General features: G+C 55.1%; 1 protein-coding gene across 3 annotated transcripts in view; it reads left to right on the top strand.

Moving 5' to 3' along the window:
* SUFU (SUFU negative regulator of hedgehog signaling) overlaps positions 1-16822 on the top strand; it is a 106472-nt gene extending 89650 nt beyond the window's left edge. For 2 of the 3 annotated variants that reach the window (XM_045568503.1, XM_045568502.1), the window contains exons 10-12: positions 1588-1726; positions 10832-10900; positions 13380-16822. In XM_045568503.1, the coding sequence (XP_045424459.1) occupies positions 1588-1726; positions 10832-10900; positions 13380-13469 (298 nt within the window). In that variant the 3' untranslated portion in view covers positions 13470-16822. Of the gene's footprint in view, positions 1-1587; positions 1727-2088; positions 2917-10831; positions 10901-13379 lie in introns of those variants that run through there. The other variant, XM_045568504.1, reaches the window with a different exon arrangement.
* The last annotated feature ends 1118 nt before the right edge of the window (positions 16823-17940 follow it).

The raw sequence follows: 17940 nt of genomic DNA, 5'->3' as shown, positions 1-17940 counted from the left end.
AGGCAATAAGAGTAACTCTAAACTCAGAGTACAGTGACAAGGAAGAAGGAGTTGCACAATTTGGACCCTCCCGGTGTCCCCCAAGCCCAGGGAAGGAGCTTGAAGGGTAACCAGCAAGGCCAGCCACCCTGGACAGCGGGGCCAAGATAGCATGTGATCAGAATGAGCAGGATCTGGCAGGGCCACCACCAGGACCCCAGCCGCTTCCCCTCCAGCACTTCTCTGGCCCAGGCTCAGAGCCTTTAGACTGGAGAAGGGTTAATCTCAGGCAGCCTGAGAAAGCAAAGAGCAGGTTTTGCTTCCTTTGCTGACTGGCACCTCTGCCCCAGTGGTTGCCCCTGCTTGCCCTTCCCCCAGGTATATTTCCAGACTGGGGATTAGCAGTAACTTCTCGTGGCTCCCTCAGAGTGACCCCACTTGGCTTCAGCATTTTTTTTTAAAGATGTCCTTATGGCCTTTGGGCTAGCCATCTAAATGTTACAGGAAAGCCAGGAGCAGGTGGAAGATTCTCCCCTGGGCACTGTGAAGTGTCCTGCTGTGAAGGCACTATGCTGTCATCCCAGGGGCTCTGAGATTTGCTTAGAGGCCTGGCACGGTGGCTCACGCCTGTAATCCTACACTATGAGAAGCTGAGGCAGGAGGATTGCATGAGGTTCAAGACCAGCCTGAGCAAGAGCGAGACCCTGTCTCTACAAAAAATAGAAAAATTAGCCCAAGGCTAGGCATAGTAGCTCATGCCTGTAATCCTAGCACTCTGGGCAGCTGAAGCAGGAGGATCACTTGACGTCAGGAGTTTGAGACCAGCCTGAGTAAGAGCGAGACCCCATCTCTACTAAAAATAGAAAAAAATAGCTGGGCATGGTGGCATGTGCCTGTAGTCCCAGCTATTCTGGAGACTGAGGCAGGAAGATTGCTTGAGCCCAGGAGTTTGAGGTTGCTGTGAGCTAGGCTGACGCCACGGCACTCTAGCTTGGGCAACAGAGTGAGATGCTGTCTCAAAAAAAAAAGAAAAATTAGCTGGGCATGGTGACACATGCCTGTAGTCCCAGCTACTTGGGAGGCTAAGACAGGAGGATCACATGAGCCCAGGAGTTTGAGGTTGCAGTGAGCTATGATGGGGCACTCTAGCTGAGGTGACAGCATGATACTCTGTCTCTTTAAAAAGAATTTTTTTTGTTTAGTTGCTCCTTCACCTCCAGCCCCTCTTACCTCTGGGCATAACCTTGGGCACATCCTAACTTCCCTCTCTGGCCTCAGCTTTCTCACCAGTACGTGAGAGAGGCGAACTCTACTACTTCTACAGGTCTTTTGAACTCTGATCTAGAGTTGTTTCTGCCAGCTGCTGGCTTTGAGCACTTTGGAAGGCTATTAGCAAACTTGTGAGAGAAGCTTCTCTTTGAAGGTGTTAAAATGAACGTGTTTGAATAGGCTCCTGTTAGTGGGCAGGTGGGCAGTCAGGAGGGCATTTGCCAGGCACCCTGGCCCAGAAAGCATATTCCCCATAGTTCCAGAGCCTCGGCCAGGCCTGCAGCTCTCGGGGCTGTTTCCAGGCCCAGCTCCTCACTGTCTCCATGTTCCCACCCCCAGGGGCAGGCTCCTGCATGGACGGCACTTTACATATAAAAGTATCACAGGTGACATGGCCATCACGTTTGTCTCCACGGGAGTGGAAGGCGCCTTTGCCACTGAGGAGCATCCTTACGCAGCTCATGGACCCTGGTTACAAGTGAGAAGGCTCTTTTTCCTCTCCCTACCTTCTTTCTGTAGGCTCTTCCCTTGCCCGCCCCACCTTCCTTTCCCTTGGCAGCTCTTGGTGGCGCCCCTTCATGAGGGGCTGGTTATGAAATGCCTCTTGGATCAGGGCCTAAGGTCTGTGTGTGGATGTGGAATGTGGATGCTACTGCTACTCCAGCAGCCCCAGAAGCACTTCCTGGCCTTCCCTCCCACCACCCCGCCCCCTGTCACCTGAGACACACATTATAAGTCTCCAGGCCCTGGCCACTGGTAGGCATCAGTGGCCAGGGCCTCCCCTTCTCGCTCCCTCCTCCCCACCTAATGGTTCTTCCATTCCTCCTGATGGAAACCCAGCTTGTCTGAGCAGAAACCTGCTGGCCTGTCCGGAACACTTTGTCCCTCCTTTGCTCTTCTGGCTGGAGCAAGCTTCAGAGCTGATGCCAAGCAGGGTACTGGGGCCTAAGAGCCATAGGCCTCCTTCCAGCCCACCCTGCCCCCAGTCGCTAATGGGTGCTCGGCCTGTTCCCCAGCACTGCCAAGTGTATGGGAGGGACAGCATCCTTTTTTGGTGTGTGTTTGACTGTTTGTTTGTTGGGGTTGGGGGAGGAACAAATACTTTTCCTTACCTCTCTTGGGAGTATCAAAAAGGAAATCTGACGCTAACACAAAAGGTGACCGTGCCTTGTTTGTGGTGTGTTGGAGGGATGGGGGGTTACAGGAGAGGGGGAGAGATTTAGGCTGGTTTCGTGGGTTTAATGCAGTCTGGGGATTCTGTGAAGCATATGTACTCTTAACACAGGCATGCTTTTTGTCTGTTTGTCTGCAGAATTTCTCCTACTTCATGCCAGGCCTCCCTTCTCCCCTCACCCCCGCCACCAAAATACTAACCCTTAATTAAAACAAACAGCAAACAAAGGACACCAACCACACTCCCCAGACTAAGCCGAGGTAGAAATGGAAGCTAGTGCTTTAGGGATATTGTGTTCCATAAATCGTCTTGACTTTTTCCACTGTTGTTATTACATTGTTTCGTAACAAAATTACTTTGAACCATAAAGTTATAAATACATTTTAAAAGTCCCACTTGGTAACATTAGATTTCTGTCCATGCGGTGTTGGTAGTTACTGTAGCAAAAGCTCTGAAGTGTAACATTTGAAATTAGCCCAGTACCCCAGCCCAGGCTGCCCCCGCTGCCTCTGAGAAGAACAGGAGGGAGCAGGCATCTCTCTTGGGCAGAGCTGGTAAGGAGGTGGAAGGTGGGCACTGTGCAGGAGACCCCCGCCCCTGAGAGTTCACAGGTCATTACTGCCAATAGAGGACAGCGTGCTGACAGGTCTTAGCAACAGTGTCCTCAGATAGCCTGTGTGTTTTGAAGGTTCAGGCACATTTTCTTGGGAGAATAGGACTGGGTCCCTCCAAATTCAAGAACAAATTCCACCCAGTTACACTCCACATCCTCAACTCCAAACCTGCCCTTGGAGCTCTGCCCTCCCTCCCAGACTGTCCTTCCTGCCCTGAGGAGGGCAGTCAGCAGCTCGGGAACCTTGGCCCCCAGAGGACTCACCAGATGTCATGTTGCCCCTCATCCCCTGGCTGCGGGGATTCCCACTCCCAGTGCCACAACCCCCTCACCTCCCTGGCAGCCCCTCAGTGAGCTTGGACACTCAGCACCCGCTGGCTCCCCAGCACAGGGTCCCCTCCTGTGGGCTGTTGCCCGGGGAACCAGGGAGCGGTGGGAACGAGCCACTGGCCTCGGCGTGTTTCAATAAAGTTGCTGTGCTGGGAGCTGCTTAATCAAAGGCCTGTGCTATGCGCTCATTAGTGTGGCCCACCACGGGGCCCGGCTCACAGGAGAGCTCCTGGGAAGGCTGGCTGGGGCCCCACTCCCCAGGCACGCACCCTTGATCACCGACGGGTTTCTCAGGCCCTTTCCAAGGAGCCCTGGGAAACCCTCTGACCCTTACCCCAGCCAGAGTCTCAGGGCTGGAGCCAACACCCACCCCAGCCTTCCTCCCCTCCCCGCAAGCAGTCAGCACTTTCTGCATCTGCCAGCCAGCCCACCTACCCTGTTAGGGTCCTGCCGCAGTGGTCACAGGAAGCTCCCTAGCTTGTGGGAACCTGGGCTTGTAACTGCCTGCGGGCCTCTAGGTCTCTCTGGGATAGCTGCTGTCTCCCCGTGAGTCTGCAGGACCCCCTGGAGGCCTGGGGTTAGACTTGCAGTCACCAGGGAGAGCCCACTTCACTGGGCCAGGAAGGGCCCCAGGCCCTCAGGAAGGAGACCCCCCACAGAGAGGACTACCCTTGCTCCCTGCAGGCTTCTCGCTCACGCTCCCAGAGCTTGGGGGTGTCTTCCTGGGCCGCGTGTGCCCAGGCCTGTTGTGAGCAGAGGAGCAGGAAGGAGCTGAATGGAGCAGACACAGGACGTGAAGAGACCCAGTCCCCTGTTCCCTTGGCTGTTGCTTGAACTCTCCCTGTTGGTCCCAGCTGAACTGGGAGGGGCTGGGCTGGCTTTCTCGCAGCAGCCTTCAACAGCCTTGGAAACCCTCACTCCCAGCCTTGGCACCTGGTTCTGGCTACCAGCCCAGGCCTGTTATCTCTTGGGGGAAAGGCATGGCAAAGACACCCTACATGGGGGAAGAGTAACAAAGGAGAGGCTGAGAGGAAGAGGCAGAAGGTTAGGGAACCTGAGCCCCTCTCCGGAGCTTGTGGAGCAGCCCCAGACAGGCCTCCACTCCTACCTGCTCCCCCACTTTCCCCATCTCTCCAGACCTGGGAGAGTCGGGGCCCCAGTGCACAGAAAAGCAGGGCTTTCTGTGACACCAGGTGGGGTGCAGTGGACACTCCCTGCTTTATGGAAGGAGGGGGCAGGCAGCCAGCTCCAGTTCCACAGGCTTTTCACTTTCCGGAGAACGACACCTTGACTCCGACTACCCTGCTATTTGCTATTTTTGTGCTTGTGGAGATTGTAAAGCCTTTTGGCCAGGAGGGTCTTCAGATCTTGGGAGGGACACCTGCTAAGGTCCTCTCCTGCACCTCTTTCCCCAGCATTTGCTCATCCCAGCAGCTTTAACAAGCCTCTCTCCCTCAAGCCTGTCACCACCGGGCTGTTAGTCTTCTGAGCAGGATCCCGGCCCAGAGCTGATCGTTCATCTGTCCCCAGCCAGGGTTGGACTGAAGGGGGAGAAGTCTCAGCCCCAGGGGTCATGTAGCAGTCACATCACCAAACCTGAGAATACTTTTTTGGGCCCTGCAGTGCTTTCTCAGCTGTGTGCTGTCTGGCAGCTCACCCAGGTGGCACCCCGAGTCCCAGTCGCTCCCTGCCAGCCCTGATGGGAAGCCCTGGGCTTGGGAAAAGACACTCAGCAGCTGTTCCAAGCAGGCTCTGCCATTCCGGGCCAGGCTGGGGGAGTTGCTGCTGAGCTCTCCTCCTGCCCGGCAGCTGACTCACCACTCTGCTCAGGACAAGCCCCTGCATTCTCCTGTCCCATCCAGCCATTTGGATGTGTATGAAAGACAACTTGGGAATCCCCGGCCCAGGCCCTGGGCAGCTCCTCTTTGGTGCTTTTGCTGTTTTTCCTTCCACTGGTGAACCTGGCCACACCTGGTGTCCCCAGAGACCTTTGCTTGGGCCGTCTCAGATACCTCATTATCCGGGGGTACAGCCACTAAGGTTAGAGCCCAGCAGTGTGCCCAGGGAAGTACCCTTCCTTGGCGGAGAGGACTGTGATGCCCTGCTGTGTCCCTAGCAGCCAAAAGCCAGGGCAGAAGAAGCCTGAGTCTGCTTCTGGCCACCGGAAGCCAACTTTTCACCACCCACCGAGAACAGGAAGTGAGTAAGGCCTCACTGTGCCCTGCTGCAGCCAGCTACCTGCAGCACCACAGGCCTCTGCCTCAGCCTGGGGGTGGGGGGTCCTCCAGGCTGTTTTCTGGCTTTTGTCCAGCCTGTGGAGGGGGGGAAGGGAGGGAGGGACGCAGACAAGACTGCTTCCTTGTCCCTGCCTCCTCCGCTGCCATCCTGGGTGCCAGAGCAGCTCCTTGGCAGGCCCTACCACTGTAAACAACACATTTCCTTCCCTGAGAGAAGGAAAGGGAGGGAAAAGAAAGCCAAACTTGTTGGGAAGCAAGAACAACGTGTCAACATGAAGAGCAAACAATGCCCTGGACAAAGTGTGGATTGTCATACCAAGGGGAAGGAGTGGGCATTGTCAGCCACTCTTCGCAGACTCAAATATCACTGACCACAGACATTTGAATGGGTGTCAGATCTCCAGCAGCTGGGCTGCTGCCTGCAACCAGCCTGGCCTGCCCAGGGCAGGCACTGATGAAAGATCACTTTTCGGGTTCCTTTCTGCAACTTCCTGGGGCCTGGGAAATTGGGAGGTTATTGACAATCCTTCCTCACCATCAGCCAACCAGGTTGGTTAAGGCCCCTGGTGTGAGGCCCCTGGCCTAGATTCCAAGAACCCTCCCTGGCCAAAGATGGGGGCTGGGGAGTGGGGTCCATTGCTCCCTCACAACTCAGCCACTTAGATGGTAGTGGAGCTACAGCCACCAACTCATCCCATTTGTTAAGACTGTGCCCAAACCCCCTTCCCCTCTGGGCCTGGGTATTTCCCAGCACTCCCCCCACCTGGAGCTCCTCTTAAAAATGCAGGTGTCTTGGCCTTGCCCCAGGGTATTCTGATTCGGGTGGCATGGATGGGGCCTGGCATCTCCATATTTTCCAAAGCTTCCAGGGGAATGTGCTACTCAGATTGGTTGGAGGTCTTCTTCTCTCATTAGAGGGTCTTTCCCTCCAAGGGCTGTTTGCACACAAACATAAGTGTTTTGTGCCTGGCTCTTGGTAAGTGCAAATATAAATGAGTGTTGTTATCATTATTATTTCTACAGCTATTTTCTGAGCTAGAGAACTGTTGAGATGTATGTGTTCACCAGGCCAGCCTGGAAATTTGCCCCACTTGGAAACCATCTCTGGGCATGGTTTGTCTTCCTTTCCAGTTGGCCAATCTGGATTTTTAGCAGCTGCATGTCTGTGACTCTCAGGGCTTTAGCCTTCTTGAGCTGAGCAGGTGGCCAGGAGGTGTGTAGCTGGTAGGGGTTGGGATTGCTGGTTTTCCAGGCCTTTGGTAGAAACCAAAGCCACCTTTACCTCTGCCATCAGAGGAGAGCGAGAGGAGTCAGCCCTGAGTATACAGACTTCTAGAGTTGGGTACCTTCCTCAGACAGGAAAAGAGCATCCTCTACCACCGCAATGGCAGATCCTTGTTCTTCTAAAGTCCAGGAGACTTGTCTCTTCCCGGTAGCCACTCATCTACAAAGTGGGGGTGATGATTAACCTCCCTGGCAGGATTGCCACAAGGATTCAATGAAACGACACTGGTCGAACACTTACCCTGGTGCCTGGCACATGGGGGGAGGCACTGCTCTTGTTATCGGCCATTTTTACTGTCATTCTTATAACCATTCCCATTATTATTTGTGACAGAGCCAGGCCGCTCCATGGGGACCCAGCAAGCTTTGGGAGCGCCAAGCCGCAGAACTGCATAGGCTTTTCCCACAGTTGCATCACAAGGGCGAGTCTGTTACTGGGGAGAGCTCCCAGGAGCTGCCCCATCAGAGCTGCCTATCTCCAGTGTCCTGTTGATAAGATCTGTTAACATTCTCAGCTCCAGGTCTGAAATATACAAAGAACAGGGCCTGTTTGTTCAATCCAAGCTTCTAAGGTTTAACTCCCAAAGGAAATTAAATTAGGTGCCTGAAGCTATGACAGTCTGTCGTGTTTCTTTGCAGAGAATGTCACCCTTAATACCAGGCAGATCTTGTGTATAATTTTTCCCCTTTAATTCTTTTAAAATAACGTGCAATTGCCAGCAGGATCTAGCAAATAACCAAAACTGAAAATGGAGGAGCAACTAGGGTTTGTCCTCATTTTTGGTCTTGCTATCCCCTCCCCCAACTGAGTACAAATTAGGTCCACACACAGATGGTGCCACTCCTGGTGGCTGCTCTACTAAAAGCCACCATAACTCACCCTCTCCCCAAGACCATTTCCAGACCTTTCTCAGAGGGGCTGGCTTAGGACTGAACTCAGTGTTGGTGGTATTACCTTTTCTTGAAAAATAACTCTCTTGGAAGACTCACTGGGTAGCCACAGCCCCTGTGAAACCTCACTCCTCCCTCTGTACTCCCCCACCCCTGCCAACTCAGCCACAGCACTTGTTATAGCCCCAGACCTATTTACTGCTCTGGCAGAAAGCCCCTTGCCCCAAGTTATTTGTGAGTTAGAAATCAGCCCAGGCTGGGCACAGTGGCTCATGCCTGTAATCCCAGCACTTTGGGAGGCCGAGGTGGGAAGATCACTTGAGGCTAGGAGTTCAAGACCAGCCTGAGCAACATAGCAAGACCCCGTCTCTATAGAAAATACAAAATGTAGCTGGGCATGGTGATGTGCACCTGTAGTCCCAGCTACTTGGGAGTCTGAGGCAGGTGGATCACTTGAGCCCAGGAGTTTGAGGTTGCAATGAGCTATGATGGCACCACTGCACTCCAGCCTAGGTGACAGAACAAGACACTGTCTTAAAAAAAGAAAAAAAGAAATCAGCCCAGCCTGGCCCAGACTGGAGCCATTGTAATATAATTGGGTTTTAGGTATGCTTGTGTTTGTGCTAGCATTTGCAGAAATGGCAGTAGGCCCCGGAAATGCCAAAAATATGAATGTGACTTTTGTACTACTCAAGCAAACTGGTGATAACTGGTAGAGAAACTGGACTTTTGGAGAGGACACCCCTGGGATAGGAGAGGAGGAGGAGCAGGGCTTAGGCTGTGGGAGGGTTGATGTGTGGTTGTAGTCTGTGGGAAGAGTCTGCCAGTCCCACTCTGGGGAACTGAGGAAGAGCTGGGTGAGGGGTGACTCAGGGGGTGCTTCCCTGGGCCAACTATGCCTCTCTCCTCTGTCTCTAAGCCTCATTTCTGTCTTCACTCTAGGCCTGAGCTTGTAGAATGGAAACTTTGGTGAGATGTGGGCCAGTGGTCAGAGCTATTTTGTTCCTGACTGTGGGCTTGGAGCCTGGGAAGGGTGGGTCTTTTGGCTCCCTGTCAGCCAAGGGAGGGTGCTTGTCCCAGTGGGACATGAGCTGCCTTCATGTCTATGTCCCTAGAAGAATGAGTAAATGAGGACCGGGCGCAGTAGCTCACGCCTGTAATCCTAGCACTCTGGGAGGCCAAGGCGGGAGGATTGCTCAAGGTCAGGAGTTCGAGACCAGCCTGAGCAAGAGTGAGACCCTGTCTCTACCAAAAACAGGAAAAATTAGCCAGGCATGGTGATGTGCACCTATAGTCCCAGCTACTTAGGAGGCTGAGGCAGGAGGATCGCTTGAGCCTGGGGGTTTGAGGCTGTAATGAGCTATGATGACACCACTGCACTCTAGCCGGGGCAACAGAGACTCTGTCTCAAAAAAAAAAAAAAAAATAGTAAATGTCCTGGGGGTAAAAGTTCAGGATTTAGAAACAGTACTTCAGGCACTGGCTTCAGAGTCCACACATCACTGGGATATGGTCTTATCTCAGCCACTCACAAGCCACGTGACATTGGGCAAATTACATAACTTACCTGTGCCTCAGTTTCCTTGACCATAGGAGACTGAAGGAGGTAAGATATGTGAGCAGTGAGCACAGTGCCTTTCTGCTCATTTGGGGGCGGTTTCCTCATTCGTCACTCTCACCTCCACCCTGTCTGCTTCCTCGCTCTGGAGTCCTCCATCCTGCAGCCCCTGGGGAGCCTGCCTGCTCACCTGTCTCCCCGACCATCTCACTGTGGCGCACAGTGAGGAAACTTCTGTTCTTATCAGAGTGGATAACTCCCAGGGGAAATCTGATGGGTATTTGATGGTATTTTTTAGGTTTCTGATTCACATCCTCCTCAAAGAGAGGGCTTTCCTCAGAGGAGCCCCTCACCTGGAGCCTCGCCCTGTTGTCTGTCACCATCTGTGCCCTGCTAGGGTGTGCAGGGTCTATGGGAGGAGGCAGGTAGAGCCACGGCCTGGGGTGCAGAGTCTGCTGCCAAGGCCAGGAGCCCTGTGGACGAGGGCAGGGAGGGGGAGGGAGTGAAGGAAGGGGTCAGACCTGGAAGAGGAAAGACCCCTCAGCCAGAGCCTGGTGGGATGAAAACATGGGGTAAGCTTGGCCTGGATCTGCAAAGCAGCCTGCAGAGGGATGGGCTGGGGGAATGGCCCATCAGGTTGAGGAAGGCCTGATTTTAGAGGCTCTGAGTGCCCTCAGCTGGCTGTGAAAACTTCTTTAGGGGGTGAGGGCGGTGGCTGTGCCAGCCAAATAATAAGGCCAGACCGTCCTCAGCGTCAAAGTGAGAGGCAACCAGGCGTCAGACTGGGGCAGTGGGAAATCTGGGAGGTGACCTAGAGCAGGGGTATCTCTGAGAAGTCCGAGGAACTCAGTGGCCGAGGTGGGGCATGGGAGCTTGCAGCCTGAGAGAAGGTGGACACTGTGGATGGACGTGCAAGTTGAGAGTCCCTGTCCCATCCGTAAACTGAGAGATGTCCACAACCTCCAAATTGTCCAGCTCAGATGTTCTTGGATGGGCCTTCCAGGGCATTTCCAGATTCTGGACAGGGTTTATATTCTGAATCCAAACAGATTTCTTTTGTCCTACTAAGTTGGGGGATAGGGGGTGGGAACATGTGAGCCTGATTGGGCAGGGATGATGTTGGCAGCAGGTCCCCTCTGCCCCTCAGCTTTTCCGTCGTCTCCATTGCACCGCAGCATGTAGGAGGCCTGAATAACTAAAACCAGGGGGTTTTCCACCACTGTCATCTCCCTCCTGGGACCGGCGGTACCAACACTCCAGATGTCCCTACCTCCCATCCCCATTGTCCTCTGACCGCTTTCCCTCTCTGCCCTGGTCTGTCTGATACTGCAGGAGGTGGGGGCTGGGGCATTGGCGTGTGCGGAGGGGAGTGACAGAACAGATCACAGGGAGCTTGTCCCTCCACTGTGACCTGAAGGAAAGTCCATAGAGTGGCAGCTGGGAAAGAGACCATCTGTTTTTAAAAAATAAAAGCCTGCCTTGTGCCTTCTTCACAGATTCTGTTGACTGAAGAGTTTGTAGAGAAAATGTTGGAGGACTTAGAAGATTTGACTTCTCCAGAGGAAGTAAGCTTGTTTGATTCTCTCTGACCACGGTTCCTGTCTGTCTATGGGCTCCTCTCTGAGGTCCAGGGATAGGTTAGAGATGTTAAATAGCTTTGTTTTTCTTCTGTTTCCATGAACCACTCCCACCTCCTGCCCCACCCCCAGCCCTTGTCAGGACACCCAGCAAATCGTCTGAATTGCCAGCTCCCGAGAACCTCATTGAAGAGGCAGCCAGGGCCTTCAGGCTAGTAGAGTCCTCCCCAGCCCCTGCTGTTCCCTGGCAGGTTCTGAACAGAAAGCCCACGTCTGCTGCCAGAGAACATTCCACTGGGGAGTTCTGGTGGGCAGCGAGGGACTCCTGTTCCTGCCTCTGGCCACCCAGGAGCCACTTTCCTTTCCTCCCTTCTCCAGCCGTAAGCTCTCCCCTCTTTGCCCACCTCTTCCAGCCCTGGCTCAGAGCCTGAGCAGCTGGCGGTCCAGGTGGGGGTTGTGCCTCCCCTGGCTGCTCCTCTGGGGTACAGGATTGGAGTCCATAATCCCCTTTGTTTTTTCTTCCTTGTTCCTGGCATCCTCATTTGCGGGGACTTACCTCATCCTGGAAAGTCCCTTCCCCTCCCTCTGCCTCATCACCAGTACCCCAGCAGGATCGGAGCCTTCCTGGCCTCAGTGCCTGATGGGTTAGTGGAACCTTAGCAAGCTGGCCTGGCCTCTGGAGAGCTCTCGTGGGCCCTCCCTGGCCTGTGGCAGACAGACCCTTCCCTTGCCCTGTCTGCTGGGAAGCGTGCTTGGGGGAGAGCCCCTCACCTCCCGGGGCCAGGTTTTCAAGCCAGAGGAGGCCAGGCAAGAGCTAGGTGTCTGCCAGGGTTGAAGCGTCCAGCTGCCAGGGCTCCGAGGGCCTGTCAGCCAGGACACAGAGGCCTGTGGTATTCAAGAGGCTGAGGAGGGTGCACAGGGTGGGACTGCCCTCCCCAGGTCTCCAGGTGGACAGGAACTCCTCAGAGCCAGAGGTCACCCCAATAAAGCAGTGTCTTCTCTGTCATCTGGGATGTGGCTTGATAAATTAATCCATTTATATATTCCAAAGTCATCAAACACCCGGGCTGTGCCAGCCAATCAACCCCCCACAAGTCACCAGTCCCTGAGGCCCAGCTCCCCATTCAGTCAGACCAGAGCCAGCTGCCCAGAAGCGCTTCCGGAGAGGCCTTGTCGCACTGGGATGGCGCCGTGCCAGGCTGCTCCTTTGAGCTTGGATGTTGAGGGGTGGGAGGGGGACAGTCCAGGCATGAGGGACAGGAGCCAGGGGGAGCTTAGGAAAGTAGGTCATTAAAAATGACTTTTTTTCTTGTTTTGCTTTCCTGTCCAGAGGCTGTCCCCATACTCTCCCCCACCCTCCACTTTGGTCCTGGCATGGACAGGCCCCCCATCAGTGGGAGGGAAAAGGGAGCCAGCCAGGAAGTGTCGGGCCTGTCTGCCTCCAGCCCCAGCTCAGGCAGGCTGAGAGCACTGTCCTCTCCTTTCCACCCTGGCCCTGACGGCTGGCCTAGCTCCAGGTCAGTGCAAGTTGTGAAAAAGACCCTGTTTCCAAGCTCCAGCATCAGTCCAAGTCAAGGAGCATTTTTTGAGCATCAGCTGTGTGCCAGGCTGCATGCAAAGTCCTAGAATACAGACGGAATAAGATATGTCAGCCTCTTCTCCTTCCCTGCCTAGAAGTTCCCAGGTAAAGGGGAGAAACAAAACTAAGCAAATCAGTGATTCCTAGGTGGGGGTAGGAAGACCTTGGGCTCTCCTTGGCCACCGCTGGGACCACTCTGAGGCTAGTAACCTTGGGAAGTGTATGAGAATGAACAAGGTGAAGCAGGGTGGGGATTTGTCCCTCCTGAGGATGCCCCAGGCCCAAGAGATCACCTCAAGCCACATTCATCCCGCTCTTCGGCTCCCACCAAGGTCTCAAGTGTGGGTCTGACTTTGGGGCCAAACCAGGTCCTCCTTTCCTTTAGACCCTTTGGCAAAGGCAACAGAGGACAGATTCCAGGGTCCTTCCCGCACCAGTGGCTGAAAAAGAGGCCATTGGCAATGACAGACCTCAAGCCACTTCCCTATAGCATCTGCACCCTCCCCCAGGCCCCCGTCCTCCAGCCCAGGGCCTCAGGGAGCAGATTCCTTACATGCTTGTGGCTGAAGGCAGAACCTAGGAAGTAAGCAAGAGGGAGGTCAGCACAGTGAAGAAAGAGTCAGAAAACTTGCCTCCTCCAGCCCTGGTTAATTATTGGCAAGGCAAGGGGAAAGAGGGGTCACCCAATTCCAGCAGCTTGACCCCAGCCTCCCACCTGGGTCTAGCATCTGAGAATGAAGCCAGGTGTCCAGTGGCTTGTCTTGCTCCCAGCACCCGGTCACAGGGCCTGAGTGAGGGTCCCGGCCTCCCTCTAGGCAGTCTCTGGGAAGAAGGCGGTGGATTCTGCTAACCACGTGCACTCTGGGTCTGTGCTTGCTCCTTCCACAGTTCAAACTTCCCAAAGAGTACAGCTGGCCAGAGAAGAAGCTGAAAGTGTCCATCCTACCCGACGTGGTGTTCGACAGTCCGCTGCACTAGCCGGGGCTGGGCCCTGCAGGGGCCGGCAGGGAGCCCAGCTGCTCCCCAGTGACTTCCAGCTTAACAACTGCGTAAACAAGATTCCCACAAATGAAAGGACAACTGTGAGGATGACTGCGCAGCCACCACACCCGCAGCTTGGTGGGATGCCATGCACAGGCCACAGGCCCCCCACCTCACCTCCAGCTCAGGGGCCTCACCCCGCAGCTGGCCAAGCCCACGTGACCAAGCCCTGGTCCCACCGGGCTAGTGAGCGGGCGAATGCAAACCCACCCTGCCTGCTGCCTCCACAGATTCTGGTTTGAGATTTGACTTTGGACCCTTGATGTGCCCCAGGTGGAGACAGGCCTCACTCTCACCCACCCCCGGCCACACAGCCCAGCAGGAGGGAGGTGGGATGCCACCGAGGCAGAGTGTGCACGGCTGCACCGCCCAGCTCCACCCTGGGAAGCCTTTGCTAGTCAAGCTCCTCTAGCCACGGAACAATCCTCCGATCACGTTTGGTTTTCTTCTTCCTTATTTTATTTTGTAGAAACTGGATGGTATTTTATTGCTCTGCAAAGATGTCCAGAAGCCATGTATATAATGTTTTTAAACAGAACTTTATTCCCAGATGAACTTTCTCATTCTCTCAGACGGGCCTGGGGCTGTGTCTCTCCCTGCGTTGCCACCAGAGAAGGTGCCCGGTGTTCGCCTGCCAGCCCAGGGCCCTGGAGGAGCCGGCTTCACAGGGAGGCTTTTCTTCCCAGCTGGGCCTGGTGGAGCCCGGGGCAAGGGGAGAGCGGAGACACTCCCCCATGCAGCCTTGAGCCCAGTTTAGCTGGAGCCAGGAAGAGGTGCGGCTTTTTTCCAAGTGAACTGGGTCCCTACAAGGTGGGACCTTCAGGGTCTCAAAGACTCGGTGGCCCCAGCCTCATCTTCCAGGCTTTTTGTACCCAACCAGGCCTTTCTCGGAGAGGTTCAGGCCTAGCACCTCCCAGATCATTCCCACTGCCAGTCAGGGCCTGGGTCCTCAGCTCTGTGACCAGTCCTGTCCCATTTCCTCATCCCCTGGGCTTCCCAGCCTCCAGGCTGCAGGACTGGCTTATTAAAAAACCGACAAATCAACTTCTCAACATCTCTCTCACTTTGATTTTGCCAGCACTGCCCTCCCATCCTCCCTGCATCCTTTCGTTCCCCAACTTTCCTTCCCCATTTCTTGTCCTGCCTCCTTTGTCCTGGCCTCTCGTGGTCTCTGTTCCTTCACTGCCAGTACTGTAGATCTCACAGTCTGCCTTTCAGAAGCCAGCCTAGCTCTGGCCCACAGTTTTGGGGTTCCTCTCAGGTTATCTCCCACTCCTGACCTGGAATCAGCAAGTCCCTTTCCTGTCCTCTTACCTCCAACTCTAGGAACTGCTACTTCAAGATTATCCTTCCGACCTCTCCAAAGCAAAGTCATTTTGTCTGTCTGGGCTCCTCATGCAGGGCTCCTCCCAGCCCCCATCTGCATCTGCCACACAGGCACCACCAGGGGTGCCACAGAAGGCCCATAGGTGCAGGACCCTGATGATGAGAGATCTAGCCAAAGAGCTGCCTCCAGAGTGGAGGGCACGGGCCAGGCTCTCCACGGAGCTAGAGTTGGACCTCCATGGAGCCACTAGGCCTGGCCCCTTATGCACAAGCCCTGGGCTATCGGGTTAACTGTCAAGTTCAGAGTTTCAAGGCAGATCAGCCTGGAGTATTGGGGAGAGACTGGTTCCAGAGCCCCACCAGCCAAGGCACGAGCCTCTCTGGACCTGACGTCGGCAGCAGCTGTGCCTTCTACTGCCCTGAGGACTTTTCCAAAAGGATGCTTACTGGTCTTCGTGCACCACAGCAGCCCTGCCTTTGAAGCCCTCATCTTCTGACATTTTGTGGACAGAAAGGTGCCATCAATTTGCCTCCATTCCTTGCCACCCCAACCAGCCTCTCCCCCAATCCTTTCTTGCTGGGAACCTGCCTGAGGGTCCCCTGCTGCAGTTTGCCCTGCCTCTGCCTGTCTGGTTGGGGGAGGGGGGGTGAGCGTATCCTGAGCTAAGCTTTGTCATCAGTATGTGAAGCATCTGGTCAACGACTTGCCCCAGGCCTGGAGGACCTTTGTGGACCAGCGGTGGGCACCACGAGCATGGTGGCCCTGTTCTTAGGGAACAGCCGGGGAAGGCAAGAAGCAGCAGGTGAGCTCTGAGATGATGGACACGTGAAGCCTGTGACCCCTTTCTGCCCCCACCGTGTCAGGAGCCTCATGAACATCTAAGAACCTGCTCAGGCCAGACTCCATCTCATCTCCCTGCAGTCACTGGCTCTGGAGGAGCGGCAGTGTATCAGCCATCTCTGAGCAGACCTCCTTCCCCTTGGGCAGTGGTGCTCTCTAGAGGTTTCTTGGAGAGGGGGCTCTCCATTGAGCTGTTGCCTGGTGAGAGAGGACCCTCACTGAGGATCAAGCAAGGCTGACCTTGTACCATGCCCAGCTCAGCTTCTGGCGCATGGTGGGTCCTCAGTAAATGTGTCCTTTCTCTCCCTACAGCTCTATGGGAGCCCCTGACCTCATGGTGGGTGGCGGAGGCAAGGGCCCTCCCTCCCTGTCTCTGCCTCTTCTACAGGCTTCTTTGAGGCTTGCCCAATCCTACCCATGCTTCCAGGTCCCTGGAGTTTCAGAGTTTCTGAGAAGGGGCTCCCCTCTTGCTGTTGCTCCATAAGGCAGGCTCCTGTGGCTCCCCAGGTCCAGTGTGGGCTGCAGGAGGACTGCCGAGCAGCTGCCCTGCCGAGGGGCCAGGAAGGCTCATGCAAGGTCTCAGGTCTGGCCGGGGAGCTGGTGCCTCTTCCTGCCCATCTCTTCCTCCCCCAAAGGCAAGGCTCCAGGGCAGGGAGGGCCTGGGAAAGCCTGGAGGAGAGCCTGAAAGGGCTAGAGTGTTTTACAAAATAGACACAGGGTCTTAGGATTGGGTTTTGAGATTGAGTTGAGAGCAGGGAGAAAACGTGAAGGTCGGTGCCCCTATGGGGCAGACCAGTAGAGAATTTCCTTGACTGTATTTTTTTATCTGGTCTTCCCTCTCTGGCTTCCAGGACCTCCGTACCAAGTGAGGTACCCGGGTCCCTGTTCAAGTCAAGAGCCCTGTAGAGAGACCCCTCCTTTTGTATAAGTACCTGAATGCTGCAACAAGCAGACTTTTTTGTAAGATTTTCTATTAGTTTTTAATGTCAGTGGCAACTCAGTTCCTGGGGCTGCAGCCAGCCTGGGACTTTTGTAAGAACTTTTGGGTGACTCACTTAGATGTTGGTTCCTTCTTGCCCCTCATCCTCTGTGTAATCTACGTGCATTAAATATACTTGCAGAAGTGCCTGGGTTGTGTGCTCCTTTCTGGCTGCCTGGAGTAGGGGAGCAGGAAGCCTGGGGCCCTGGCAGAGGAGGCGGGTTGGACTCAGCCACTTGGAGGAAGCCCAAATGGGAGAAGGCCCCCAGGACTGTTGCTGGGAGTGGAGAGGGTGCCAAGGAGTGGGATCACACAGCTGGTGACTCTTCAGTCATGCAGAAAGGACTTTGCAGGGACAGGCTCTCCCTCACTGTCTTGAATTTCTCTAAGGTCAAGGGGATAAGAGTGAGGAAAATGGTCTGGAATGAGTGGGTGGGTAAAGACCCTCTTTCTGCCACTGCATCCCTCTCCTACCCTCCTCTCACCAAAACCGTCTTTCCCCTTGGGAAGGGGGGCCCCAACAGGTGAGGGAGGTTGGCCTTCATTGCCTCTGGTTTTGGAGCCCTTGTTCCCCCCTCCAGCTAGCCACTCCCCTCACCAGGCAGCTAAATTCAACCTCCCAATCCAGGGGCTGAGGGCAGGACCCCGGTGGAGGGGCAGTGTCAAAACTGGTGGCATCCACTCGGCGACACCGAGGCCAGCCCACGCTTCCTAGCAACTCTCCTGGGCCTGGTGTGTGTGAGGAGGCGGGTGTCCCCCCCCTTCCCTGGACTGCCCAGCTCCTGCCTCTCCAGGGCCTCGGTTCAGCCCAGGGTGGAGGGTAGAGGGAAGAACGCAGCAGCCTGGGACCTTAGAGGCAGGCAGGATGGGGTCTGCACCAGACAGCGTTCTCAGAACCTGTGGGACCACTCTGGGCCCTGACATTCTGTCCCTGCCTGCTAGGCCTGTTGTTTCACCATGGGGAATGGCAGGGCCTTTTCTCCTGGTCCTCAGGATGGAGCTGCAGTACCCAGGGGCCCTGCTGGGGCTTGTGGCAGAGGTTCTGGGACAGCACAAGCAGGTAGAGGAGGGGACTTCAGCTCCTGTGAAGGGACTCTTACCTCCTGTACCTATCCTCTCTGAGACCTAGCTGTCTGGGGGACCTTCCTTGAGAGGTCAGCAACCCTCTTTCCCCTGTGACCTCTTACTGAACTCTGGCAAGTGGCTGGCCCCTGGAGCAGTGGATTAAGTCCTGTTTGGGGCCCTCAGTCCCTCTGGTGCCC

Source organism: Lemur catta, chromosome 14, assembly GCF_020740605.2.
Source record: "Lemur catta isolate mLemCat1 chromosome 14, mLemCat1.pri, whole genome shotgun sequence".
Lineage (NCBI taxonomy): Eukaryota > Metazoa > Chordata > Mammalia > Primates > Lemuridae > Lemur > Lemur catta.
This window is presented reverse-complemented; position numbering and strand designations above follow the sequence as displayed.